The sequence below is a fragment of the Idiotropiscis lumnitzeri genome, chromosome 21 (genome assembly GCF_059441095.1).
Source record: "Idiotropiscis lumnitzeri isolate Australia: NSW breed Sydney's pygmy pipehorse chromosome 21, RoL_Ilum_1.0, whole genome shotgun sequence".
In the NCBI taxonomy this organism is placed as follows: domain Eukaryota; kingdom Metazoa; phylum Chordata; class Actinopteri; order Syngnathiformes; family Syngnathidae; genus Idiotropiscis; species Idiotropiscis lumnitzeri.
Window position 1 is genome coordinate 4,217,392 of NC_142411.1, and position 25,871 is coordinate 4,243,262.

At 43.4% G+C, this 25,871-nt stretch overlaps 3 protein-coding genes and 1 long non-coding RNA gene across 9 annotated transcripts; 2 read left to right on the forward strand and 2 right to left on the reverse strand.

The window, feature by feature from the left end:
• Positions 1–564: 564 nt before the first annotated feature.
• Positions 565–2,720, reverse strand: armc1l (armadillo repeat containing 1, like). The gene is made up of 7 exons (XM_088285875.1): positions 2,578–2,720; positions 2,165–2,327; positions 1,987–2,078; positions 1,589–1,772; positions 1,319–1,435; positions 1,151–1,225; positions 565–925 (listed from the first exon to the last, which is right to left on the reverse strand). The coding sequence occupies exons 2-7, from the start codon at positions 2,312–2,314 to the stop codon at positions 731–733; spliced, it is 813 nt and encodes a 270-aa protein (XP_088142001.1). The 5' UTR covers positions 2,315–2,327; positions 2,578–2,720; the 3' UTR covers positions 565–730.
• Positions 2,721–3,178: 458 nt separating this feature from the next.
• mtfr2 (mitochondrial fission regulator 2) lies at positions 3,179–5,855 on the forward strand. Its single transcript, XM_088285874.1, has 7 exons — positions 3,179–3,334; positions 3,418–3,522; positions 3,691–3,815; positions 3,879–4,060; positions 4,271–4,553; positions 4,627–4,810; positions 5,396–5,855. Exons 1-7 carry the CDS (start codon positions 3,215–3,217, stop codon positions 5,438–5,440), a joined length of 1,044 nt encoding a protein of 347 aa, XP_088142000.1. The 5' UTR covers positions 3,179–3,214; the 3' UTR covers positions 5,441–5,855.
• On the forward strand, positions 4,788–19,913 carry LOC148316582 (3',5'-cyclic-AMP phosphodiesterase 7B-like). 4 transcript variants are annotated; one of them, XM_088285873.1, is made up of 16 exons: positions 4,788–4,810; positions 5,396–5,500; positions 9,108–9,256; positions 9,803–9,862; positions 11,361–11,654; positions 15,306–15,395; positions 15,663–15,814; positions 16,258–16,321; positions 16,416–16,511; positions 16,604–16,704; positions 16,822–16,953; positions 17,540–17,631; positions 17,813–17,957; positions 18,042–18,138; positions 18,242–18,322; positions 18,395–19,913. In XM_088285873.1, exons 4-16 carry the CDS (start codon positions 9,838–9,840, stop codon positions 18,565–18,567), a joined length of 1,542 nt encoding a protein of 513 aa, XP_088141999.1. In that variant the 5' UTR covers positions 4,788–4,810; positions 5,396–5,500; positions 9,108–9,256; positions 9,803–9,837; the 3' UTR covers positions 18,568–19,913. The 4 variants fall into 4 exon arrangements, with proteins under 4 accessions (XP_088141999.1, XP_088141998.1, XP_088141995.1 ...); XM_088285872.1 differs by lacking the exons at positions 4,788–4,810; positions 5,396–5,500 and adding an exon at positions 8,833–9,011; XM_088285869.1 differs by lacking the exons at positions 4,788–4,810; positions 5,396–5,500; positions 9,108–9,256; positions 9,803–9,862 and having other exon boundaries at positions 11,185–11,654.
• LOC148316583 (uncharacterized) lies at positions 5,926–7,857 on the reverse strand. Of its 3 annotated transcripts, none has more exons than XR_015840127.1 (5): positions 7,542–7,857; positions 7,077–7,151; positions 6,514–6,551; positions 6,353–6,421; positions 5,926–6,137 (listed from the first exon to the last, which is right to left on the reverse strand). It is a non-coding gene; the product is annotated as an uncharacterized LOC148316583 (long non-coding RNA). The 3 variants fall into 3 exon arrangements; XR_015840126.1 differs by lacking the exon at positions 7,542–7,857 and adding an exon at positions 7,250–7,524; XR_015840128.1 differs by lacking the exon at positions 7,077–7,151 and having other exon boundaries at positions 7,542–7,836.
• Positions 19,914–25,871: the final 5,958 nt, after the last annotated feature.

The window sequence follows — 25,871 nt, forward strand, 5'->3', positions numbered from 1 at the left end:
ATTGTTGTCACCCAACTTCTTTTTTTGGTCAACATCCACTTTTGCAGTAAATGTCATTCACTTGATCAGGCGGGAATATTTTTGGACCATGTGCTGCTAATTGTTTTCGGACGCCTTATGTATAAAACGAAGATATTCGGCAAACTAACCTTTGCACTTGGACTTGCGCCTCATGCAGTACTGCCATCGTGGACATTGATGATGAATTGAGCTCTCAAATGGCTTCAAAAGAAAACTACATCATAGCCATTCTATAAATAATATATAAAAGTCAATATATTTTACTAAGAATGAAGAGCTGTATTAGTTGAAAATAAATCTTTGACATGCTACCCTGTTTGCTGCTTATTGTATGTAACTTTTTTTTGTACTATTTCTTTGCACAGTGGCACTACTCAACTGCAGAAAACCAGGCATCTATTACTCAAGTGGATGATTCGCAGGGCAATTAATTTGGATACAGGTGTCTATGAGAACATAGAATAAAATTTGAACGTCTCCATTTTCATATAGTAGCCAGGGAGTAAATTAGAGGAAATTAAGTAAAAAAAATATACAAGACACTTGAGGGAGAAGCTTGAATGTTTAAAAAAAAAAAGGCAAATCATAAAGCAAAAATATTTACATAAACCAAGTGCCCCGTTTTCACGGCCCTTTGAAAAAAAAATGAAAATGTCCGGACACGTTTGTAGCTGTTCACAGGAAGCCGGAGAGGCCGTGTTGTCGTTTGTCACCAGTAAAAGGTCCGGGTGAGGAAACCGGCGGCGGCGTTGAGCCAGCTGCCACTGGCGTCGTCCTTGGCGGCGGTTCGCGACACGGCGCGGTCCGCCTCTTTCTCCGGCGTCTCCTCTTCTTCGGGGAGGTAGTCGGGCAGGGCCGAGTCGCGCGGCGCCACCGTTCCCGAGGCGCTTAAGGGGATGAAGACCTAGAAGAGGAGTGAGAACCATCGTGGGTTCGTTCACAATACCTTTTTTAACGACCCTGTTAAGTAAATTCAGTAACACTGAGCACTATGGTCTACTCAGTTGGAGGTCTGGCATTTTTTTTTCAGGCTTTCAGTTCTCAGTGTGGCTAAAACTGCAAAGTGACCCACTCTACAAGAACTTTGCTTTCACTTGTGTCAGCAGTGGGAAAAAAAACTGTGCCTGACCTCATCTCCTGCCTCATTCTTCACCACCTGTTGGGCAGACAACACCTTGGTGGCAGCGATGGCCGAGGCCAGACTCTGCCAACATACAAAAAAAAAAAAAACATGAGTAATACTTCCATTGAAAGCGCCCCAAGCAAACTCTTTGAAGCGAAAGTCCTAAAGCGTTACCTCGGTGGGCAAATCGGAGCGAATGCGCACGGTGCATCTCTTGGAGGCCATTTGAAACGTGAAGCTGATCACCCCTCGCACCTTGAGCAGAGCCTCCTCGCACAGGCCTCGCTGGTCCTACGTCACAAACACAAATCTCAAAAAGAGCAAGTTGGTACCTTGATACGCTGATGTTGGCTTTATTTTACGGTTTGGATACTAATAAAGCCAGTAGTAACTCTTAAACTGGACAAGTGAAAGTCAAGGTAGGACTGTTTGATGTGAACTCACAACACTGTCCAGGCCTTGAATGTGCAAGGTGACACACTTGGCCTTCTTGTTGGAAGAGTTAAGGAAGAACTGTGACTTTTTTGTCCTTTCCCTCCCAGGCGTGCGAAAGGGAGGAAGCGGCGGCGCCATGAGAATTCCATACACCTCCTTCGCCAAATTCGTGATGTCGACACACAGCTCATCCCTGCGTGAGGAAAGAATGTTTCTTTCACAAATATTACAAACTAACTAGTACCACAAAAGACACGTGCTTCTTGATGACTGCCCAATGAGAAGCGCCCTAAAGCCACTGTTTTTACACATAATGGCTGAGAAACACTTCTGGGAAAATTCTAGTAAGAGAAAAGCCCTTAGATAATGACCAAAATTAGCACAAAAAAATATATGCAGATCATCACCTAGTCACAAGGTTCTCCAGGCTCACCATCATCCCCAGCTCGTTTTTCATGGTGGGAATGTTGGGAGACAACTCGGCCAAGTAGCGCAGGGTCTGCAAAGAGGAAAGTGGGATGGAGTGACATTATTTTGTACAAACATCGACCATTAGGCAACCTGCAGTTTCCCAATAATGCGTACTTGGAGAGTGGCAAGCAGCACTTCGGGGCTCTGGTGGTCCAGAAAGAGGACCAGCCCAGGGAGGCAGCCTTGGTCCTGCACGATTGCCTCTCGGTTCTGCGGCTCCGAGGCCAGATCCCGCAGCTGGCTCACCACCGACAACGCGTCCATCACTTTGAAACACCTTTAAAGACATTTCAGTCATGCGCCATTTTTAGTTTTACATTTGTTGACGAACTGCTGGCAAATGCTAAGCGGCGCCTGTGTGGCTAACGGACCAAGCTAACTATTTTAAACAATTCCAAAAGCGAATTAACAGTGTTCGTATTATTGACGCTGAACCTTACAAGCGAATACACAACTAAATAATGGCGAAATGGCTTTGTTCGTGTTAAAAGCAGACTTAAAAGTTGACTTTTGTTATGTTTTCTTACCCAGGACAAACGGAGCTCGTGTTCGCAAATACAAAGTGAGGGATGTGATCCTGATAGTGACACGCGATTGGTCAACTGAAGCAACATACCGCAACATCAGCTCATTCTATTGGCTAGCGCACTATTGACCAATCAGAGAGCTTTACTAGATGAGCGTTTTATTTGACTTTGGGAAGACTTCCCTAGTGAACCGAACGAGCGTGAGACCAAGTTTTATTTGATTATTAGTTGCATTTAATTAGTACAATTTTATTAAAAAATGAAGCTTCTGAACGAAGCTTAACGGGTGGGCCTTGTCACAAGTGTCTTTTACCGGGTGAGTTTTGCATATTCGTATATTTCCTCTTTTCTTGCGTTTCTTTTCCTTTTAGTGGATAATGTTGCCATTGTGTTATTTTAAACCCAATCATGGAGTCCGAATTCGAAGGTAGTTAGGTACGATGTGCTGCGTTTAGATGAGATATAAAACGTGCATTCTCATTTGCGATGCCAACCTGGCTGAAGACAGCAGAGTAAAACAAAACTAAAAAATAAAATAATAAAGAAAATCATCCAAGTGACTCCTCACGTCTTGATAATGTTTTCAATTGGGTCACTTGTATCGCACCAGTGGACATTATCATGTGTGTGCTTCCACATGGGTGACGTTGACGTACGGTATCAGTCAGCAGAAAAGGGAGCAGCAATGTCTTTGCTTGACGATGCATTGGACGTGCTGCGCATGGTGCTGGACTATTTTGGAGTGCCTCCAGAAATGGTGAGGTTTTTTTTTTTTGTATTGCTTTCAAATGGACGCTGGTTGTTTTATTGTTGATCGGTGGTGGTGTTCTTTTGATGCAGCTGGTCCCAGTGTGGGACAGTCGTCTGTGTGGCCAGTACCGCAGCGTGGTGAGAATGATCGGCTCCAACCTATCTCTGACGCCCACCCCGCGTTTCTACTTTCAGGTACGCGTTGGGAGCTCGTCCAATTGTCTATATTTTATGACTTTCTGGGCAAATAAAAAATCTCCCCGCGAATCAACAACGTGCTTTTTTTATGTATAACATAATAAGAATTTCAATCTATAATTTAGATCAACTCTCAACTTTTCTGTGCCTTTCCTTCCACATCAGATCCCCCTCCACACCTCCAGGCCGCACGGCTACGTTGACCTCGCCAAGGAAACGCCCGGCATCGCATCATTCGCTGACATCCTATGGGTACTTGAGGACGAAGGGGACCGTTTCGCTAAGACCAGGTATAAACGCGTCAACGTAAACACGCACCGGACACTTTGTTGACGTTTTTTACATGATTTTAGGCACCACCTTCCCCCAAAGATGCCCGATAGCGGAGACGCCGGGAGACCGCCGTCGCGACGACGATCGGCGGGAGCGCTACAGACGCAGCCGGAAGCTCTGCAGAAAATCTCGGCGCTGGAGAGCGAGCTGCTCAAGCTGCGGGCTCAGATCGCCGCCATCGTCACCACTGCTTCGGCCACAGGTACGACAAAAAAAAAAACAGCACGTATGGCACACTTCCTCCAAGTCTTTATTGTATATCATGCTATATACTTTTAGTATCGGCTTAGTTGGGGACCTTCTCTGCCAATTCCTCTCACTCCCGCATCTCTTTAAGTTGACCTCAGTCGACATTGTGGCACGCATTCATATACTGAAACAAAATATCTTTATATTTTCACCCAACACTTAGGTCTACCGGAGTCTCGGCATGTTCCTGGAACGCCGTTGACGTCACCCGTCCCAGCGCCGGCTCTTACATCCACGCCTCGCTGTGCCCCCCCGCCGCCGCCGCCTCCTCCTCCTCCGCCACTCTCATTGAGTCCCAGCGCGCCGTCCGTAACCGAGTTGATCCGACGGCGCAAGTGTCACGGGAAAGACGCGGACAAGAACCGGCTGCAAGCCGTTCGGAGCGTGCCCTCCATGTTGGATGTGCTCAAAGACTTGAATCAAGTCAAGTTGCGATCTGTCGAGAGGTCAGACCACGCCTCCCTCGCACCAACCTCCACAGTCCACATCAAAATGAACGGTGCATGTTCCTCATTGCAGGTCGCCGGGGGGCACGCCAGTCCAGAGGAGGCGTAGCAAAGGGGGCGGGGCCACCGCCAACGACCCAGCGGCTCTGATTGCCGAAGCGCTCAAGAGGAAGTTCGCGCGGCATTGCCACAACAATTCCTCAGACAAGGAGAATTCCCTGGAAAGCTCACCGTTCGGAAGTCCGGTCACACCCGAGGTTTGTCCGGCAGCTTTTTTTTGTCTTTTCTTTTCTGGCTTGCACATCAGGTTTTTGGGGTTTGAGAATTTTTCCTAGGAAAGCTTGGATTTATTTATGGATTTTACCATACGTAGCTGATCTTTCAGAAAAAATTGTCCACCTTTTGCTGAATTTCGTACTTAAATATTATATCACATATTAAATTATTGTTGTTATTATTATTATTATGAAAACCTGATGTGCCTCAGAGAAAATGAGGGCAAGTTATGAATCAGCGCAATAATACTTGTATCTCTAATTTAAAAATAATTCGTAAACAGAAAAAAACTTATTTTCAAATAGATTATTAAATAATTAATTTATTTATGGAAAAAATACAATTTAAATAACTAAAAAATTCCCCAAAACACAAATTGTTAAAATATATTTCCCCCAAAATAATTTAATTATTTTTTTCCATATTTTTTGGGGGGTGTTTTCAAAGAAGACAATGTGTGACCTGGAGCCGTCGCAACACGTGTTGTCAAATATGTTTTGAGGAAAATCTGGCAATAATACCCAGTTGTTGAACTCTGCGTGCATCTAATGGAATTTATGTTGCAGATGTTCCGCCACACCGGACGCGGCCAGGCGCTTCTGCATTTGTGATCACATCCGCCCAAGCCGTCAACATCCCGATGTCTGTTCCCGTGTTTTGGGCTCCTGCAGGTTTTCTTTTTTTTTTTCACTTTTTTCACTTTGCTCGCCGCTCATAAGAGCGGTCGCTTCTCGGGGGGGCTTGACCGTACGTCAAGAGTTTTACAATTTGTTGTTTGGTACGGTCGTAATTGAATGTGGACGTATAAGAGATGAAACCGTGTTGAAGATTTATACGTTGACCACGTTTTCAGTTCAAGTCGTTGCTTTGAAGGATTTTGGGCTCAACTTTGTCATGTCTTGTCTTGTGTTTATTTACCAGCTGAGATCAATTATTATGAATTCATCCTTGGCATATTTATGTGATGTTCTTTGCACCTTCTGTCTTGGTTTTTCATACTTTATTAAAAGAGTTAAAAAAAAAAAAGGTGCTCGGTTAGTACTCAGATGTGGTGTTGGTTGAGTCGGGTGGTGAGCTGAGATACGAGCGTAACGCGTTCATTTTGTCACATTTTTAATTGAACTAGATAAATATAATGCACACAGGCTCAGTCTTTTCCTTAAGACGCTACAGATTCCTCGTGAGGATACTTAAGGCATTAAATACGATAGAGTTAACATGAAATGTAACTCATGCCATTTGTAAATTTAGGTTTTAGGTTCCTTTTCAGTGTTGTCTTTGTCCTCCTCTTGGACGTCATCCTCCACGCTGTAATCAAAAGAGAGACGATCATCATTTTCTTGCTCACGTCCGATCAGCACTGACCTTTTCAACAATATGTGAATTATTACGCTGGTTGTTCGAATTTGCATACAACTGCCGCTTTCTTGAGGTTTTTTTTTTTTTTTTTTTTTAAACCATCCTACAGCTGCGTATTATCATTTGTAATCGAGTAAGCGGACGTGCGTGTCCAGCACTTATACCGGCGGTGTTGATCGGCCACGTCGTTGCCATCCTCTATTTGGGGAGGGTCGTGAAAATAGACAACGGAGCTGTAGAAAAAAAAAAAAGCAACATCCAGTTAGTTGCTCACACTCAAAAATGACGACTGTGAACATATTTCCACTAATGTGATGTCATCAACCTGCTGTTGAGTCCGTCCGGTGTTCTTGGAGCGAGCACCTGCGTAAACAAATTTTTGTTTTATTTCACAAGTGAAGAAGAAGTGCAACAATTGAATGTTTAATTGACAGCTCATCAATGATCAAATTAATCGACAAATATTTTGAGAGGTTATTTAACATAAAATTTAAATAAAATAAAAAATAATATATAGAAATAAAATAAAATTGTCCCCCCCAAAACTCTGATTGCGGCCTCTCAACAGTAAATCTTCAGATATTTCGAGTCCTCCATAAAATCAGATTGCTGATCTTTTCGTATGTAAAATGTTCACTTTCTGTACTGAAAACTTTAACTTAACATTTTAGAATTTGCTCACATCTCACGTGAAAATTATGAAAACGGTGGTCGATCTGCCACCTGCAGTCCCGTTAGAGCTGTTGGCATGTTAGCATTTGAAACAATTCGAAATAGTGCTCGACGAAAGGGCGTGATGGAATGCGATTGTGAAACAAAATTTAAATGTTGCGTCCTACGCATTACTGCACGGTACTTAGCAAGCATTTTGCACATGGAAGACCTCACCAGATCGTAGGTTTGATCGCCGTACACGATGACGCCGGGACATCCTGAAGGATTGTCGACGCACTCGACAGAGAACTAAAAAGCAATGTGACTAAGCTTTAGTCACCGCTTTATGCAATACATGATGTGTTTGCGCATTCAGAAAAAAATCTAAACGGAATGATCGTACTCACGTTCATGAATGGGGCAAGCGCCATTTTATTTATTTATTTATTTATCATATTACCGGAAACACGCCTTCGTCACATGGGAGTAGCAACTATAATTTTAATACTTAATTGGAATACAGTATATCAACACAGTGATAAACTATGCAAATGTGTCCACATATCACATTCTCTTGGTTTTGTGTCATTTTCTAGATATTTCTAAAAATACATTTACTCTCTTACGCTTACTCTTATATAATGTAACTGTAAACGGATGACACTGTTGTAGCTTCACTAAAAAAAAAAATAGACTTACCTTTTGTTTTGAGCCCAGAATGAAGCATTTTCTCTAACATTGGTGGAGAAAAGTTAACATTCACTCTCGTCGGGCCGGGTGACAAATATCAAAAGTTCACTTTCCAGGAAGCGCTTCGCGATGCAGCAAAAAAAAAAAAAGAAGTAGATGAATCGAGAAAGGCACCCTTGCAAACGTTGCAAACGCTTTCATGAGTTGCATGACAATCTGCTTCCTTAAACTGCCTTGCAACAAATATGAACATTTTCTCGAATAACCTGCTCTGCCAATCCACGTGGGATAGATGCCACGATATAATTTGTTACCATGTTAGCATTTCATCTATTCTCTTTGGGAAATAAAAAAAAAAAACTGTGATGAACGACTTTATCTGCTTTTGCACATTCTGTATTCGGCTTTGCTATCTCGCTTTATCGTACCAACGCTTTGCATGTTTACATTTTGCCAACTGACATCAGAAACAAAAGCCCACTTTAGCAACTAGTAGCATTTGGGTGTCATATACCCAACCGAAGGGTGTGATGCAAGTCCTGATCACTTTGACTTCCTGTTTTCTCTACTATTTTAGCATAACAATTGTTGTCATGTGAGTGTGTGATCAATTCTCTTTAGAAATAGTACACAATCAACGGCCATGATGTAAAAATCCTTCCTAATCGGTATTGATGTATAATCAATCCAGGATGCTACCTTGCCGCATGTTAGCATACCAAGTGATAGCATGTTAGCATGTGATGAAATCCTATGAGACCAAGGTTGTCCTAACTTTAACCCCAACTTTAATTGATGAACAATGTTTAAACAATCGGTCAATTCATCATCATATTGTTTTGTTTGGAAAAACTGCTGCAGTGTCTATAAAAAGCCTAAACACATTCCTATTCAAATAATAATAAAAAAATTAAACCACAGTAAGTAAAAAAAATAAAATCACATTTCTGTGACTTATATGGAAGTTCTGTCACTCAATTGGAGAAAAACAAACGTTTTTAGGATGGGAAAAATACAGGCTGAAGCACTTTTGTTGTAGTTCCTCAAGTCGCGCTGTAGGTGGCGTAAGGTTTACATGGAAACGTGCTCCCGTTTGTGGCAGCACAACAGCGCGAGTAAGTGCGACGAGTTACATAGGTAAGTGCTTTCATTTTGGCTTTTGCGGGATACATAGAGCAATTTTATTTGTTTGTTCGGTTGTTAGTTGATAGACAGTATTCAATTTAGTTGAATAATTATTTTTAGCACTTGCTTCGTACTTCCGCGTTTTGCGCGCCACTTGAGGTTGCCGTGTGACGTCAAATCCGGTACGCAGCAAACCCGGAAGCGGCTGGACTATTGCTGGCGTCACATCGTGTGTGCGATTAAACTCTGTTTTATTAGGTTTCTTTTTTTTGTCATACTACCTTACGTTTGTAATCTAAGTGAAAATAAAAGCTCGTTTTCTATATTTTTTCAAACTTCCTCAGAACTGACTTGGTAAATAAAATGTCTTGGTGTAAAGTGATGCTTTGATTAGGCTTGTGTGTGGTTTGCTTGAGAACATTGACTACACAGAGATGTTTATTGTTTTAGCGAAAATCCGGACATCCAGCGCCTCCAGTCGTACCAACATCAGCCTGGGCTTCCAGATGGACACCACCAGTTGTCAACCCAAGGATGAGCAATTGAAGTGATGCAAGGGGCCAGATTTTCATCAATGCAACCACGTACTTCCTCACCAGGTGTGTGACAAAAAAAAATGACATTTTAAATACATTCATTTTGTTCATAATTATTATGAACAAAATGTATTATTAATACATTTCTCAATGCAATGGCAGTTTGTATCATGAATAACTCCCAAATCAGGTCAAGACACTATTAATTGGTACGACTGCATTTTCTGTATATCATCGGATATTTTTGACAATGATAAATATGGCAGTATTAAAAAATGTTTTTCTGGAACACACGAGTAAATTTACACACACTCTGAATATGGTTGCAACAATTACGGGCGCTTATAAATAGTTGACCTCCCATCGGGATGCGTGGTGCAACCCTGTTTGGAACAAGCCTCGGGAATCCGTCGCAGCGGTGATCAATCCTGTGTATTCATCATCATCTTTCAATAATTATTGCCTTGCCGTAAGATGTTTTGATACAAACACAGCTTTCAGGGAAAAATAGCGAGAAAAAAAAAAACATCTGAATTGTGGTGCACGTGGGACGTTTGTGATTGACCCTTTTTTTTTTTTTTTTATTCCCCTCCGACACGAACATCACAGCTGGAACATCAGATGGCACAGATGCACACTAACAGATGGCAGCGCACGCAACAACAAATGGTTAGTTGACGCAAGTCTGTTCTGGGGCATTGGATGATGTCGGATTTCTTCATCAAATTCCATTTTTGCGAAAGATGTCAATTGCAAACACCTGACATTTTATTTAGCATTCTTTCACATCATCAGTGTAGATGAAAACGGAGCTTCAGATTGGTGACAAACCTATATAGGCCGCTGTCGGAATCTCGTTTTTTTTCGTTTCCGGTTTTGCTTCACATGCTGCATTACGGCCTGGAACATGGTGAACATTTTATCTGCTTGTTGTTTAATCAATCATATGATTGATTTGATCTTACTTTGTAGGCCGCATTTTTGTGCTTTACAGAACTTTTGTGTTTGTGTGTGTGGGCTTTTTTTTTTTTTTGCCCGCATGTGACTTTACCCACTGAAAGGAGCGTTTTGAGTATAAAAAATTGTAAAGGTTACGGCAGCTTTTCCTCTCCGATCATGTGCATGTAAACGGGAACACCGGGTTCTAGTTCCTGCACGTTGGCTTGTTTGATGTCCTTCATAACAGGCCTGCCTCTGTGTGACTATTAATCATACACTTGACAAAAAAAACAAAACAAAAACAGGATCTCGCAGAAAAAACTAGAGCGTCGGCCATTTTGATTTGAAACGGACATTTTGGTTGAAATCCGAAGTCTTTCTTATGATTTTCTCCAAATGGGACCAAATTACGAGCAGGTTTCACAACGCTGAATTGCCGAACATTTTTTTCCTGTTCGTTGCCTCATTTGGGCGTAACATGGCAGCAAAGTGCAGTCGTCCCTTGCCATATTCGTGGTCTCACTGATTTGTTTATTTTTTGTCATATCGAACTTTCAATTATATATTTTTTTAGCTGTTATGTCATGATCCAGAACTCTGTGGCAGTAATGAGTCAATCCATGCAGAGGATAAAGAATCTATGCCTGCGTTCAAATATCCGTTTCTTCATGAAACCATCCATATTTGACGATTCCAATTATGTGTTAGCAATAGCATTAAGCTAGCTGTCTTCAAATCTATGCTATGTAGTTGTAATTCTTTTGAATTTATCTGTAAACTTTGTAATGACACTCGCTTATATCTCAGGCCTCCACTCTATGAATTAAAAAAAGTCATTACAAAATCATTTATTTGTAGTCATTTAGTAGATCCCAGTGAGAGAACCACTCGTCTAAAATGGCCTCTACATTATGTGGACTTTTTTTTGCTTAGCGTGCCCATGCGACATAATGAGCAGCGAGGGAGGAAGGGTCGGGGCGGGGGGATGGGCGTGTACACTTGCTCGTAGGATGGGGCGGGGCTTGCCGACCGCACCATCAGCCGGGAGAGAAAATGAAGCAGCAGGCTCGAGCTGAGGGACGCTCAGATGAATTTTCATCTCCTCGCTGTCATCACTTCGCCACCTTGCGTCCGAGTTTGCATCCTCCTCACCCGCTGAGGAGCACTTCCGTCTCCTCCTCACCTCCTTGTCGTCATGCTTTTTGTCCTCTCCTCTTCCACTTTTTAGTTTTGACCACCGTCGGCAGCATGCCCGTGCAGGAGGGCCTGTGGAGTCCCGAGCTCCGCCAGGACGAGATGCCGAGCTCCCCGGTTTGGGGGCACCCGAAGACCCCGCCGGTCACCTGCGGCGGCATGGCGCTGGCGCTGGAGCTCCAGGCACTCGTGCGTCAGCTGCGGGCCGCCTGGAGGGTGCGCGGGGGGAGATCGCGGGCGTCCCAGAAGAGTCGGGCTGGTGCTTGGGTGGAAGGCAGTGAAGAGGAGGAGGAAGTGAAGCATGGAGACTCGAACGCACATCTTGAAGGTAACAGTGGAAAGTTTGATTTAGTGTTTCGTTCATGGACGGGATTTGTCAAGAGGCGAATATATATATATTTTTTTTTGTGGGATGAGCGAATCTGAGCGTTTTGAACTCAGGCTTGCATGTCAGTTCCACACGATTTTTATGTCAAATTGTGGCACGTGTTTTTGCTAGCAATCGGACAAACTGTCTGACGCGTGTAAAATTTTGGCCAACGTGAGCCCTAAAATGCAGATTTTGACATCAGCTTTTTGTGACTGGCTTTTTGAGACTATTTTGTGGGTCTCCTTCAAATTTGGTGGCATTCAAACAAATTGCTCAACTTTCGAGCACTCCTGATGATGTCTTATAAACCAAATTTGTGTTTTTGTCTTTTTTATTTATTTGGCTTCTTGAAAACATTTTTGTGGGTCAACTCAAGATAAATGTGGCTCCTAAAGTTAATGTTGCTATGTGAAACTGGTGTGCTTTTTGAAGAATCCATAAAAAAATGTCCAAGATACACCGAAACAGAAAACTTTCTTTTTTTTTTTTTTAATTTTTAATTTTCTTTTTGTAATTAATTAATTAATTTAATTATTTTTTTTGGTCGTCATGGCTTCCTACAACATTTTTTGTGGGTCTATTCATGATAGACGTGTTTTACCAAATTCCCCGCTTCTAAATAACATTTAGAATAGTTCTGCATTCCTGCAGTTGAACGGGGCCGTGGCGCTCCAAGCCGGCAGGAAGCGTGGCCCACGACCACCCCTTGCTTCCTGCGTGCACCTTTTCCACTTGAGGCCGAAATGAGTCAGTACGAGTCCGCCGGTAATTCCCCCACAGACTCGTTGGCCGTTTTCAAAAGCTATGTTCGCCATTTTGGACTCATCTTTCAAGACCCAAAGAATATTATTATTTTGTGACCATACAAGCAGAAAATCTTCCTAAAAATAGAGTTAGGGTTCCTTTTATTTATTTATTATTCAATTTATTTATTTAGTCCACTTAAATTCGAGGCAGTCGTTGCTTCTTTGCAGCCAATCATATTGTAGTAAACTATGTGGATCCACAATAATGTCTCAACTTTTCTCTCGAGTCATCAGTGCGGCACTAATACGCGTCGTTCCTTAGCGGGAAACTCGTGCAAGCGGAATCCCTCGTATTTGGTGGCACCGATCCGCTGTCAAATCAAATCCTCATCTCCCAAAATGTCAGAACCTGAGCAGCAGCTGCGTGCATGTCGATCAGTTCGAGCAACAGCTGCAGGAAATATCGTCTGCGTGCGTGCGTGTGTTTGCAAGTTTGTGTGTTATTGAGGAGGGAAAACATCCCCACGGCTAAATGACGTTCAAAGTCGATGCAAGTGAAGATGCGTGTGGGCGATGTACGCCAAACGTGCACTCTTTCATGGTGTTTATCATTTGCGGGGTACCGAGGTGCAGCGTGTACTCAGCAGTGTCTTGAAACAGCCCTTTCATCCCCTTTTGCTCTTTGGTTCCCTCCGTGCGTCCCGAATGACCCAGTTCTGAGCTTGTGCGGAGACAATGACCTACTTAGCGCACTGCGAGGTAACAGACGAGATTGGAGGGAGGGGGGGGGGTGAGCTGCGGGGAGGGGGCGGCATCTGACAGACAGGAACCGAGGAGCATGGGGCAAGCTTTCAGGAGCCTGTCAAGTCAATTCAGAGCTCTCTCTCCGAACCCCCTTGAAGATAATTGCTGAAAAAATGCGAAAGATCGTTGTCGTACTCAACATAAAACAGTTTTTCACCATTTTAGTTTTTGCCGTTTTTGAGCATGACAAAAATGGCGCCACGTGACAAACTCTGGAGTGTGATACAGTCCCACTAATGAAGACCTTGAGCCGTTGTGACGTGCAATTAGCGAGCTGTTTACGCCTCACGCGACAAAAGTCTGCTGGCGTGGCTGCTTTAGAGCGCCTTGTTGTTGCCTTCGAGTGCATATGCAGGGAATTCAATCACCCGGACCACGACAAAACCGTTGGTGTTACATACCTTGTGGTAGATGGCTGCTAGAAACTTCTGATAACAGAAGGCAACCAAAGAGGCCAAGTTTGCTAGCTTGATGCTAACATGTAATGGGAAATGTCACGGATCTCATACCTGCGAGCATCGTTGAGCAACTGACATTTGAGAAAAAAAAAAACGCTCATTGTTATATTCTTTATCTTCTGTGAAGAACAACTAATATTAATCAGTAAAGAGAACGGATTAATGGCATTTGTATTCATTTCAATGGGGAAAGTCGATTTGAGATGAGTATCTCGAGTTAATGAATGAATCGCTCATCTAAATGCCCCACTATTACATTTTGGGGGGCGGGGGGGGAGGGGACGGACAATTTGTCGCACGGAACGAGATGTACCCATTCCCAATCGAACCAGTACGGATCACCAAGTCAACAAAAATTACAACAAAAAGATCCCGAGGACGCAAAGACCAAATTCCTGCCGCAGTTTCTCCCCGAGATGTGAGACCACTCGACAGTGTGCTCCCTGCGCAAAAAACCGCCGGTCTTGCGTCCCCAAAAAAGTATTTATGATTATCTGTGGGGATGACTGACGGATGATGTTGCAAGACTTTGTTGTTTATGATTAAATCCATGCGAATGATGTCACAAGGTTTTCGAGTAAAACACGTCAGTTGAAAGGATAAAAGCGCTAATCAACCTTAAAATAGTCTCGCCGGAGCTCCCGAATGTTTCCTGAGATAGATTGAGGGAGTGCAGAACTACTGCGATGATCGCGACGCGAGCGAAGCATCTGGGAGATGCCGCGAGTGGTACGTACGTCCGACGCGTTCGGATTTCAACGGGTGAATAATCCCCCAAAAAAATTTAAAAAAATATATTGATTAAACTGACAAGGGTGTGTTTATCGATTGAGTGCAGGTGAAAAAGTCGGTTCAAGTGGGGACGACAGCTTTTGCCTGGGGGAAATCTTGTTTGCCCATTTCTATTGCATAAATAACCATTTGGTTTTATTGTCGCATAGTTTCCGTCAGAAAATGTTTCGCAGTGGCCTAGAAAAAAAAAAAAAAAAATTCCTCGAGGGATTGTTATCAAGAGCGGTGCTTGTGGCGTGCTGGTCACATGTTTTCTGTTGATTCAATCACGGAGCGCTTTTAGAGTTTGCCGCTTTCAAATGCTCAAGTTGAAATGAGTTTGAAGTGTGACCTTTGCAACTCATTTGGAAAACAAAACCATTTCAAGAAAAGAAAAAAAAAAAAAACCTGAAATGATGAGGTTGCAAAAGTGTACACCCCCTTATGACTGGTCTGTGGCTGCGTTTGGAATTTGGAAAGTTTTAAAAAATATTTTCCCGTGTCTCATTTTTTTTTAAAATCACAAATACCTGACGCCTGAACAGGGGTGTGTCGACTTTTTATATGCGTTTTCTACACCCACGATCGATGAGCGGGCGCCCCTGGGGTCAGCGTGCACCGTAATTATTTGTTTCCTGCGTGGAATGTGTTCTCCTCGGGCCGAGTGGCTCGTCAGATGCGTGATGTCGTCGTCAATGAGCTCTTTTGTTTCCCGTAAGAACTCGAACAAGGCAACATTGGCTTCTTTCTCTTGACACCGTGAAAGTAAATGTCCATAAAATGTACATTGATGAGCGCACTTTTATTTATTTATTTATTTTTTTTGCTAGGAGAGAGCACGCCACATGTTTGCCTTGGTAACGAGCTGCTGGCTGGGAGAAGAGGCTCCTACCCTTTGGTTGAAAAGCACATCGTTAAGAGTAAGTCAGGTTGTCATGTCACGAGAATAAAGAGGTATTTTTAAAACGTGGATGTTGTATTATTACAAGAAAAAAAAAGTCATAACCTTAAAAGGGGAAGTCAAGCCAAAAAAATATTTTTTTTAAATGTAATATAGCAATGAAAAAATATATAAAATAAATGTGTAATAACACATGTTTTGTATTGTTACAAGTATTAACTTTTTATTTTATTTTTTATTATTTTACGATGTAAAAGTTGCAGTCATTGTGTTTGGCCCTTTGCAGCCAGTGAGCTGGAGTCGGTCCAGAGAAGGAAGTTGAAAACTTTGCTGAGCTTCCAGAGATTCTGCCACGCTTCGCGCCTGCTGAGGGGGATGCTGCCCCGCATTCCCGAGTCCCTGCATCTGGTCGACTACGACTACCTGGGCCAGGCTGCCGTAAGCAGACGCACCGTGTACGCTCCTGCCTTGACTTACAAGCCCGCGAGACAACAGCTCGAGTGAATTGAATGACTTTTTATTTATTTATTTTTACAACTCAGTTGCCACCGACCAAGCAGATTCCGGCGCTTGACATCACTCACTAGGCCACGCCCCTTTTTGCAGTCTGCAATGTTCCAACAAGACCGCAAATACCTTCACAAGGACAATCTGATTTTTATTTATTTATTTTTTTATATTTACATTCTCAAAATCCACAAATTATTGACGTCCATTCAATACCTGGATCTGGCACCAGGTGGCAGCAAACCCCGCAAAATTAAATGAGTTAGGAATTGGGAAAATCGTTTGCTATAATCGTAAATAGGTCAAGGTACCACCGTACGCACATTTTTCTATGGAAATATATTTGAATGACATTTTCAGTTTGATTTTGACAGCACATGCTATCAAAAGTGGGCTCGTGGGACTTTGACATTTTCCTGTTTGACCGCCTTACCAATGGTGAGCTGCCGTCTACTTTTAACGTTTAACGCTACGTCCGTCCTCGTTAATATGTCGCCATCTTTCTCTGTGTGTGTGTGTGTGTGTGTTGTAGGTAACAGCCTGGTGACGCTCATGTGCCACCTCTTCAACATCTACGGCCTCGTTCAGCACTTGCAGCTGGACGTGGTTAAACTTCATCGCTTCCTCAGTACGTCGTCTCACCCCCTCACCCCCCCAAAAAAATGGCATACAGCTTCACCCCCCGTGGTTTTTGTTTGTCGTTAATGCTTTATCTTGCAGGCATGGTGCGGAGCGACTACCACTCGCAGAACCCCTACCACAACGCCGTGCACGCCGCCGACGTCATCCAGGCCATGTACTGCTTCCTCCAGGAGACCAAGGTAGGCCGGAAAAAAAATTCCCTCTCGAGCCGACCAAGTGTCGCCACATATTTTGAAAAAAAAAAATATTTTGACTGGCTCAACAGCAGATTTGATGGAGCGCCTTTTGTATGGTAGCTAGCAGAGCAGCTGAGCCCACTGGACGTGTTCCTGGGCCTGATGGCGGCCGCCGCCCACGACGTGGACCACCCGGGTGTCAACCAGCCCTTCCTCATCAAGACACAACACCACCTGGCCTCCCTCTATCAGGTAACGCGCACGTTACATTAAAATATGAATGGAATCAATTTGTTTGGTCATGCGTGGACATCGTATTGTGACAAAAAGATCGCTCAGCACAGCTTTTATGTAGAGGAATTAGATTAGGTGATGAAATCTCTTCTCTCTCTTGCTATTTTTGGCTCATACTTTGAGGTCTCACTATGGCGAGAAAATGGCCCAAGTCACAGTTCTGCTTGACTTTTCTTTTCACAAAATAAATTTTCTCAGCATTTTGGTTTAGAAACTGGTGGGTGTATGTTGTAGTATTAATTACTAAAGAACAGACAACTAGAAACAAACTATTAATCCATTCATTTCTTTGATGGGTTTGGTACTTATGATGTCGCGGAACACAATGTTCTGTGTGGCACTCAAAATGCTTTCAAGCCGCTGCCACTGAATGAGTCAAACCAGACTTCTTTGTAAATTCCTGCTCCATTCACAATTTCCCCGTCCGTTTTCCTTCTTTCACGTGGAAAGTTTGCAACTTCGAAAAATGTCAGAATTTTTGCGGCCCAACTTGCACCAAGACTTTAAAAAAAAACAAAAAACAACTTGAGCTGATCTTGTGCAGAACATGTCGGTGCTGGAGAGTCACCACTGGAGGTCCACGGTGGGCATGCTGCGAGAGTCACGCCTCCTGTCACACCTGCCGCATGACGTGTCGTAAGGAAACACACACAGAAACAAAAATACCCCTTTTGTGAAGTTGTGTGAGAAATTTCAAGAAAAAAAAAAAAGCATGAACTCTCATTGGCCACACGGTGGTGCTGTTCTTCAAACATTTTGTGCAATGACTTGAAACACCTCACACTCATCTCTCAATATTTTCTACGAACGCTCGCAGGCGGGGAATTGAGCAGCAGCTGGGCTCGCTCATCCTGGCCACCGACATCAGCCGACAAGACGAGTTTCTGCTCAGCTTGCGGGCGCATCTGGATCAGCAGGACTTGGATCTGGACTTGGCCTCGCACAGGCACTTTATTTTGCAGGTAAGCCAACTTGGCCGCCGCCTCCGAATTGGCCGCCGCCTCCGAATTGGCCGACGCCTACGACGACTCTCTCCTCACCCGCAGATCGGCCTCAAGTGCGCCGACGTTTGCAATTCGTGTCGCATTTGGCCGCTCAGCAAGCAGTGGAGCGAGAGGGTCTGCGAGGAGTTCTTCAGGCAAGGTCGGTGCACTCGCCGCTTGACACGGATGCTTGCGTTCTCTTGCATCAAGCAAGACTTTTGTTGTTTGAATTCCGAGTGATCGGGATTTTCTTGGCCTTTTAGGCGATCTCGAGAGGAAGTTCAACTTGGAGATAAGCCCGCTCTGCGACCAGAAAGCCGACTCCATCCCGGCCATCCAAGCTGGTGAGGGCCCAAAGCCACAACACACACACGCACCTGAGATCGGCCAGCATTGACGCTTTCCTGTTTTGACAGGCTTTATTTCGTACATCGCGGAGCCTCTTTTCGCCGAGTGGCGCCGCTTCACCGGTCCGAGCGCCCTGATCCGCGTCATGATGGCCAACCTGCGCCACAACAAGGCCCGCTGGAACCGCCTGCTGCACGACGCCAAAACGCGGCCCCCCGATCCTGAGAAGGACATCGCTTAACGCGTTGTGAGCTGTCACTTACTCGTGTTTTCATAGCAAATCGGGGTGTGCCGTGAAATGGGCCGTCACTTTTCTATTTTGGTGCTCGAAGCGCTTCACGACTCGTTTATTGCACGGTTCAGTTAAAAAAGTGAAACTCAGGAAGTTTTAGTTTAGTCGAACTTTGATTACTTAATGGTAGCCCAAAATGAACCATTTTAAGAAATTTAATTTGAATCTGCTGGTATTTATTTCAGTAGTTCAAATTATTATTGAATAGGGGATTCCCAATGGGTTTTATGTTGGCTCCCTCTAGTGGTACACAGAAGAAGTACACTATTTTTTAATTGGATTTGTTTTGCAATTAACTTTAAAGTACATTTGAATGAAATCTTAAAAAAATGTTAATGTGAGTTTCACTTTTTGATTTGTAAAATAACTGAACATTTTTAACATATCCGAATGAACTGAAATGCAGCTGTGCATTGAGAAAGTTTCCACTTTTTATGCACATCTTATTGGATATTTACAAACGTGTAAGTGCTCTTACATTCCACTGAATTTCCACACGGAACAATCTCCCGCCCAAAAAAATGTGAATACATGAATTGTTTACAGCTGACATGATTAATGCGGCGCAGAGCAAAATCCGAAAGAGCTTAGCAACACGTCGACGCGGTACGTTTCTTTCCCGTTGCTATTTGATGAAGCCTTAAGATCTTTTTTGGGAACATTTTTTTTGTACTTGCCCGCATTATCAATTTGTTTCCTTCACTTCCCCGTTTGCCTTCCGCTGCTCAAGTGCAGAGAGAATAGGCAAGGCCTTTATCTTATCATTTAGACTGAAGCATCCCATTTATTTTTATATTTGATTCCACATTTTCCACAGTTATAAACATTTGAAAATACAATATTTATTTTAGTGAATATGTGTTGCTCCAGCAAAAATATGCTGCATATATATTATATATATTTTGCGTTTTTGTTTTTTTTTCTTATTTTATTTCTGGGGCCTTCAATATAATAAGTAACGTGTAATACTAGTATTACAAAAACTCAGTTCTAGGAGTAAGGCCGCAAATGTATTTTTTAAATACTTTTTTCCAAGATTTTCCACAACTAAAAAGCAATGTTACCGTATGTTGTAATAAATATTTTATGTTGTCCCTGTGCAATAAAAACCCAGCTTGAAATGTTTTTTTTTTTTACTTTTATTATTTGTATAGGCAGCAGAGGGTATCAGCCAAGGCCTTTATTTAGGATGAGGCCTCAAATTTACATGATTGAAGTATTTTTATTTTTTTTTTACCTTTTAGAATAATTAAGGACCCTCTGGACACTGTGAAAAATAAAAATATTTGCCTCTATCTTTTTTTGTAAGGTCCTTATTTTTAAATGTTAGTGGTGTGTAGCGAGTGGCCACTAGGCGGCAGCAAAGTAGCGTGAAAAGCTTTAATGCTCGATAAACGGAGATGCAAATTAAAATCTACAAATTATAAAAGGGGTTTAACGCGTGTCCAATTTTCTGAATCTTCACCTCATTTTCAAGCTAAAATGGTAAATTTAGTTGCAATTTCAAGTCAGTGTGTCTGTTTGAAGAGGTGGATAACTTCTACATTATAACCATCCATTATGTGAACATAGCATTTTATTCGACATAGTTATTATGGAAATTAGTTAATACCGCCACTATTGATTTGATAGTGTCTGTTTCTGACACTTTTGTAAAATTAAGCATGCTTCTGGAAAAAATAGCTATTTGGTTAAAATAAAGTGTCTTTGGTTGAAAGTGAATTTTTAACTTGGATTATTTTTCAAATATTTCAGACTCAAATAATGACAAATAATTTTTTACGCTGGATGCTTGCAAGATAATCATTAGGCTTAAGTACGTTTACTCGCGCAGGTGTACTTCTTAGCTGGACCAAAGACATTTTTTTTTCTTTGTACAATTCAGCACTAATAGTTAAAACAAACACGTTATTTTTCCAGCGTTCACGTCGGGCTTGTCATGTGTGACGTTTGTCTTGCATTCATGCTCATCATTACACACACACACGCACACTCTGTAAATATTGACACTCCAAACAGAATCTCCCAACCCCCCCCCCCCCCGCCTACACCCCCCGCCCTCCACCCTTTTTTGGGTTTGCAGCCCCCGAAATGACAGTGAAGACACCACTCCCTCTGGGACAACAAAGCGCAATACTGATCTCCCTCATGAACCTGAAAAAATGCTGCACTTGCATTTTGTACCCACCTGCACCCCCCCCACGGCCACCAGTGAAAAAAATACCTAAAAGCAGCTCTAAAAAACTTTATTCCATTTGTCCTTACCACTCCACAGTTCTCCAAATAAGAGGTCAAGTGTGCTTGCTTCAAGCTGGTTGTCACGCAAAGTTAAAATTTACCAAACACAAAAAGCTCTGCTAGCTTAATGCTAACATGTGAAACGGAAATTAGCATCGGTAACGATAACGTTAACCCTTCCAACACACATTGAGCAACAAACGTTCTTTATAACAATATTCAGTCACATATTCTCTCAATTGTGTAACAACAAATATTACTGCAGTTGAACTTTTACTGCCTCTTCTTCTTGCGTCTTAATGCCGCTGTATCGCCCAGCCGAGCTCAGTGCTGCCTGGCATGTTGTGGCCCAACGCGGTACTACACTGCAGGTGTGTGACATAGCGCTGGGTGAGCTGCTTCCACCTGTTGCGCAGGTGGCCTTCCCGCCATTCTCAAGCCGACACTCTGGCGGGCGCGAGCATGTGGGCTCCGAGCGGCCGTTGCTGTTGTCAACAAGCCCTTTCAGTTTGGGCTTCACTCGCGCGTGTCCGCCTTGATTTTTGTCTCTGTGACGCCGATCACATGGTAATGGACAAAATGAACTACAATTTGAAAAAGGGGTCCCTCGCCCGCAAAACTTGCTACATCCTAGTCCCGATTTTTCTCCACCTCTAACACCGATTTGACTCTAAAATGTGTCAATGCATAAAGTGCCTCTGCAACAGGTAGCGCTCTTAAGTACGAAGCATTGTTAGCCAATCAGAAACCAGAAGAAAGGTATTTCCGGAAAAAAAAGACCAACATTGGATAAAACACTTACGGCAAAACGAAATTTCTTATAAAAATGTGGCAACAGCAGGTGACAAAAAAATGTGCGTTAAATCAGCTTGACGTCAGTGCCAAGCGATGCATAAGCGGAATTTTATCATCGGAGCATCGGCGAGATTAAGAAGGAGGAAGTTTATTGGTCGCAGTCACTGTATGCACACACTCATCAGAGTTGGCAAAAAAAATAAAATCAACTTAATGTTTAAAAAAAAAAAAAAAAAAGAATAAATGTTAGGATTTTTTATTTTTTTTTTTGCTGGTTGATCTGTGACTGCTACAATCTTGGAAGTCCCGAACATTTCCAAAAATGTTCCCTGCAAAGTGCTAAGACATCCTTGCGAGGATCAAGTTGAAGGAAATTCCCCTCAAATCCGACCAATGGACGAGCGTAAAAAGGGAAAGTTGAAACCTTCGCTGCTGACCAGGCTGGGCTGGACGTGTCACCGAAGTTGAGCGACGTCACACTTGAACCCAAAAAGTCTCGCCATGAGTGTCACGTCGTCAGTCGCAGGGCACCGGCGGCTTTAACATGCGTGTACCTGCGCGTGCGCGCGACGGCCGCTCCTGCTCCTGCTCCTGCATGCCGGCTCTCCTCTGGCACAGGCACCAAAACATTTGACTTTCAAATTTTCCAGATGCAAATTCCAGCAAGGTGGACAGCCCTCCCCCGTGCTGCGACTTCTCGTTACCCGGGGCAACCGGTGTGTTGTGCCTTCACAATGAAGCCAAGCCCGTCGCAATTTGGATTTGCATGTCGGATGAGCGACAGGCTTAAGAAATGATGAGGATTTTTCTTTTCACTTTTTTATTTATTATCTTTTGTTTAGAGATCCACTTAGTGCCGTTTGGGTTGTTTTTCTTAAACCGGGATCTTTTTGCTACCAAAATAAAATTAAAAGAAAGTGTTTGCGGACGCAATGCGTTGTAGGGGAGTTGGAGGTCATGAGCGTGTGTGTGTGTGTGTGTGTGCGTGCGTGTGTGTGTGTGCGCGCGCATCCTCGTTGCATCACAACAGAAATGAGTGACACATTTCCCTTCCTCTTTCGCGTTGCGAAACAGCCCTCGCACTCGTAGTAGTAAGCACGTGAAAACACTGAGGAAGTTGTCGCCAGGGAGGGGAAGTGTGGAGTTAAAAAAAAATAAAAAAATAAATAAACCTCATTGAAAGAGAATATCCCTTTTTTTTGCGTGAAAACGTGTGTGATGTCAAACACGTCTAGCTGTTCCTCGTGGATCAAACACGGATGGGGAACTAAACAAGTTCTCTCACGTTTTGAAGCAAACACAAACGTGCTGTTTATTCCCATAAGCGCCTTTCGTCACCTTTGCATCGAGTGTGAAAATGTGCGCGCGTAACTCGCAAAAAAGTTTGACAAATTGGACTTTGGCAGTCCTGAGATTTGAAATTTGACTGCCACCCTTGCTCAGAAAACACTTCAGTCTCTTTTGCAACCTAATGATGCAAAAGAGTAAAAACTGAATTTTGGCCTGTTTTACTGCCGCTTCTCCCCCCTCTTCTGCTTTTCAGGGCCAAGTCAAAAATGTGAACAGCATGATGAAAAGACTAATTCCGGATCTAACATCAAGCATTTAAAAGTTTAGAGATGTTCAAACTGGCAAAGGTTGAAGCGCATTCGAAGCTTCGTGCAGAAATATCCGCCGCAACTTTTTGTGAGTGGCGTATACAGTATGCAACGTCATGTCGATTGCATCATCACGCGTGCGGCCCAGGAAGCGGCGCTGGGTGAAACGCGCTCAGCTGATGTCCCTCACTTCCTGCGGTCCGCGTCCACCGTGACGGACGTAAACGGATGTCATGTCAGCGCTCATGGTGCTCGGCGGGCCTTCTCGATCGCTGAAACGCCAAGCTTGTCATGTTTTGTTCGTGGAGGAATGGACAGGAAGTAAATAGATTTTATGTATTAATGTGAATTAAAATCTTGTTTTGGTATTCCTCAATCTCATAAATAATGAGTAATAATCAACCGTGCCCAATTTCGAAAGAGAAACATCTCGTGTTCTGCTATCTCGACCAAACCCAAAAAGGATCCGGCTGAGCAGGAAGAGTTTCCCAACCCCAGGCGCAAGTCCTGACACGACGGCCGCCTTCGCGCCGTCGTCACCGCACAACCTGGATGGGCGCAACAAACAGGGAGTGAGTCCAGACCCGGAAAAACGGGATTCCAGTTGTGTCGGCTCACAGAGCGACATACCTCGCTCCAAGAGGTTCCCACGAGAAAAATCTGCGGTGCTTTTGGTGTTTTTCCTCCCGGCTCGCCTTGATCGTGGATGGCGCGTAACAACCTAGAATTTGTCTTAATGGTTCCTCTCTGTGGGTATACTACGAGTCATACCGTACAGTACTTTTGGACCCTAACACCTAATGGAAAATACAGTAGCTAATGATGCTTTAGTGTAATATTTTATGGTCCCATAATCCAATAATTTATGGCCCCGCGTTCCAGTACGTCACGTTGCTACAGTCCGAATAGTCCTACAGCTCCTCTAGTGCTTTTTGGCGCTAAAATCCAGATCTTAATGGTTCTACAGTTCTGTAGTTTATGGCCCCTCGATCCAGCAGTTTATGACCCTCTATTTCAGAATGGTCCAATAAAAAATGGCCCTAGTGGTCATTGACCCTAAAACCCAGTTCTGAATGGCGCTACAGTCCGGTGCTTTATGGACCTATAGTCCGGTTCCAAATGGTTTTACCGTCCAGTCTTTATGACCTTGCAGTCCAGTAGTTTATGGCCCTAAGTTCAAGTATATGTTGGTGATCCAGTTCAGTACCTAATGATCCAACAGTCTTGTGTTTGCTGGTCCTATGATCCAGTCCGTATTGGTTTTACAGCCCAGTGCTTAATGGACCAGCAGTACAGCGCCAAATGGTCCTGCAATCCACAGTAGTTAAGAACCAAATGGTCCTTGAGTCCAGTTTTTAAGGACCGGCAGGCCAGTACTTTTTGAGACTCCGATGCGATTCTTAATGGTTCTGCAATCCTCTTCTTCATATACTTTTACTTGTTGATCCAGGAGTTTTGGGTTCTGGACTCAACAGTTTGGTAAGTCTGCGATATGGTTTTAAAGTACTTGTAGATAAAATAGGTGAGCATGTCCCCCTATCAGCGTCTGATCGTCCACACATGCCGAGTCATCTTTTATATACTTGACTGAAACCAGTCTTGGAGCCAGGTGGGAATTTTTCCACCAAAACGCTGACTCATTCTTTGCATCTGATTTGCATAGTTTTGCATTTGACGTCCATTCATCTTTCCATTTGTTGAAAAAAAAAAAGAAAAAGAACCCCCCCCAAGCCACAGCCAAGTCAATGTTGCTTAGAGATGTTTATCAGATGTGACTTTTGCCTCATTTTTTTTTTTTCGCTTTGTTGCTTCATCTCTCGTGCAAACATACACTATAGAAGCATGATGCTGTTTGCACAGCGACTACATCCGGTTCTACACACACACACACACGACAAATTGTCAAGTTGCAAAGCTGGCTTCAAAACTTGCATTTCAAACCATCCACTCGCATACTCTCCAAATCCAAATGACGCATCACGAGGCCCCCGCCTCTTAAAGGCACACATGCTTGTATGCCGACACGGCAATACAAGACTGTATGCTTTCGATGACATGATTTACGACGCAACAACAACACCGACCCAACTTCTACTTTACACTATGTTCCTGCTTGACCAGTTTGCGCGCGTGTGTGTGTGTGTGTGTGTGTGTCATCACAGGGCAGTGTGCATGTTCGCACTTGCCTGCAGCTTGTGGAACAAGTGTGTGTCTGTCTATGCAGCGGTGGGGAGTAACAAAGTACAAATACTTTGATGTCATGAAGTATTTTTTTAATCACGCGTTAAGCCGTCAATGGTAGTGAATGAGTTCAAAACACTGGAATCAATTTGAAGGAGTATTTTGACTTCGGAGCATTGTCATGGAGCAAGTTAAGTTAGCAAACAGCGTATCATCATACAAGCTGCTTCACATCTTCGCTCACCTTTCTTTCTGTTTTGCCCCTGGTACCTGTTTGTCTGGATCCGTGACTATGACACACACACACACACACACACACACACAACCTGTATTTATGGGTATCTGAAGACGCCTGACTGGTATGACGAGAGAACCCTTTTCACTATAATTTTGACGAATGATCTTATGCAGTTTTGTGTGTGCGTGTGTGTCTCTGCGTGT

Bases quoted from the DNA above. Each gene is read 5' to 3' on its own strand.
- armc1l (XM_088285875.1), bottom strand. From the start codon at position 2,314: ATGGACGCGTTGTCGGTGGTGAGCCAGCTGCGGGATCTGGCCTCGGAG. The intron at 2,079-2,164 runs GTACGCATTATT...TCCTCTTTGCAG, and splicing joins TGCTGCTTGCCACTCTCCAA to ACCCTGCGCTACTTGGCCGA. The intron at 1,436-1,588 runs GTGAGTTCACAT...TTTGTGACGTAG, and splicing joins TTCAAGGCCTGGACAGTGTT to GACCAGCGAGGCCTGTGCGA.
- mtfr2 (XM_088285874.1), top strand. From the start codon at position 3,215: ATGGGTGACGTTGACGTACGGTATCAGTCAGCAGAAAAGGGAGCAGCA. The intron at 3,523-3,690 runs GTACGCGTTGGG...CTTCCACATCAG, and splicing joins CCCCGCGTTTCTACTTTCAG to ATCCCCCTCCACACCTCCAG. The intron at 4,554-4,626 runs GTCAGACCACGC...TCCTCATTGCAG, and splicing joins AAGTTGCGATCTGTCGAGAG to GTCGCCGGGGGGCACGCCAG.
- LOC148316582 (XM_088285869.1), top strand. From the start codon at position 11,186: ATGAAGCAGCAGGCTCGAGCTGAGGGACGCTCAGATGAATTTTCATCT. The intron at 16,705-16,821 runs GTAGGCCGGAAA...TTTGTATGGTAG, and splicing joins GCTTCCTCCAGGAGACCAAG to CTAGCAGAGCAGCTGAGCCC. The intron at 16,954-17,539 runs GTAACGCGCACG...GATCTTGTGCAG, and splicing joins ACCTGGCCTCCCTCTATCAG to AACATGTCGGTGCTGGAGAG.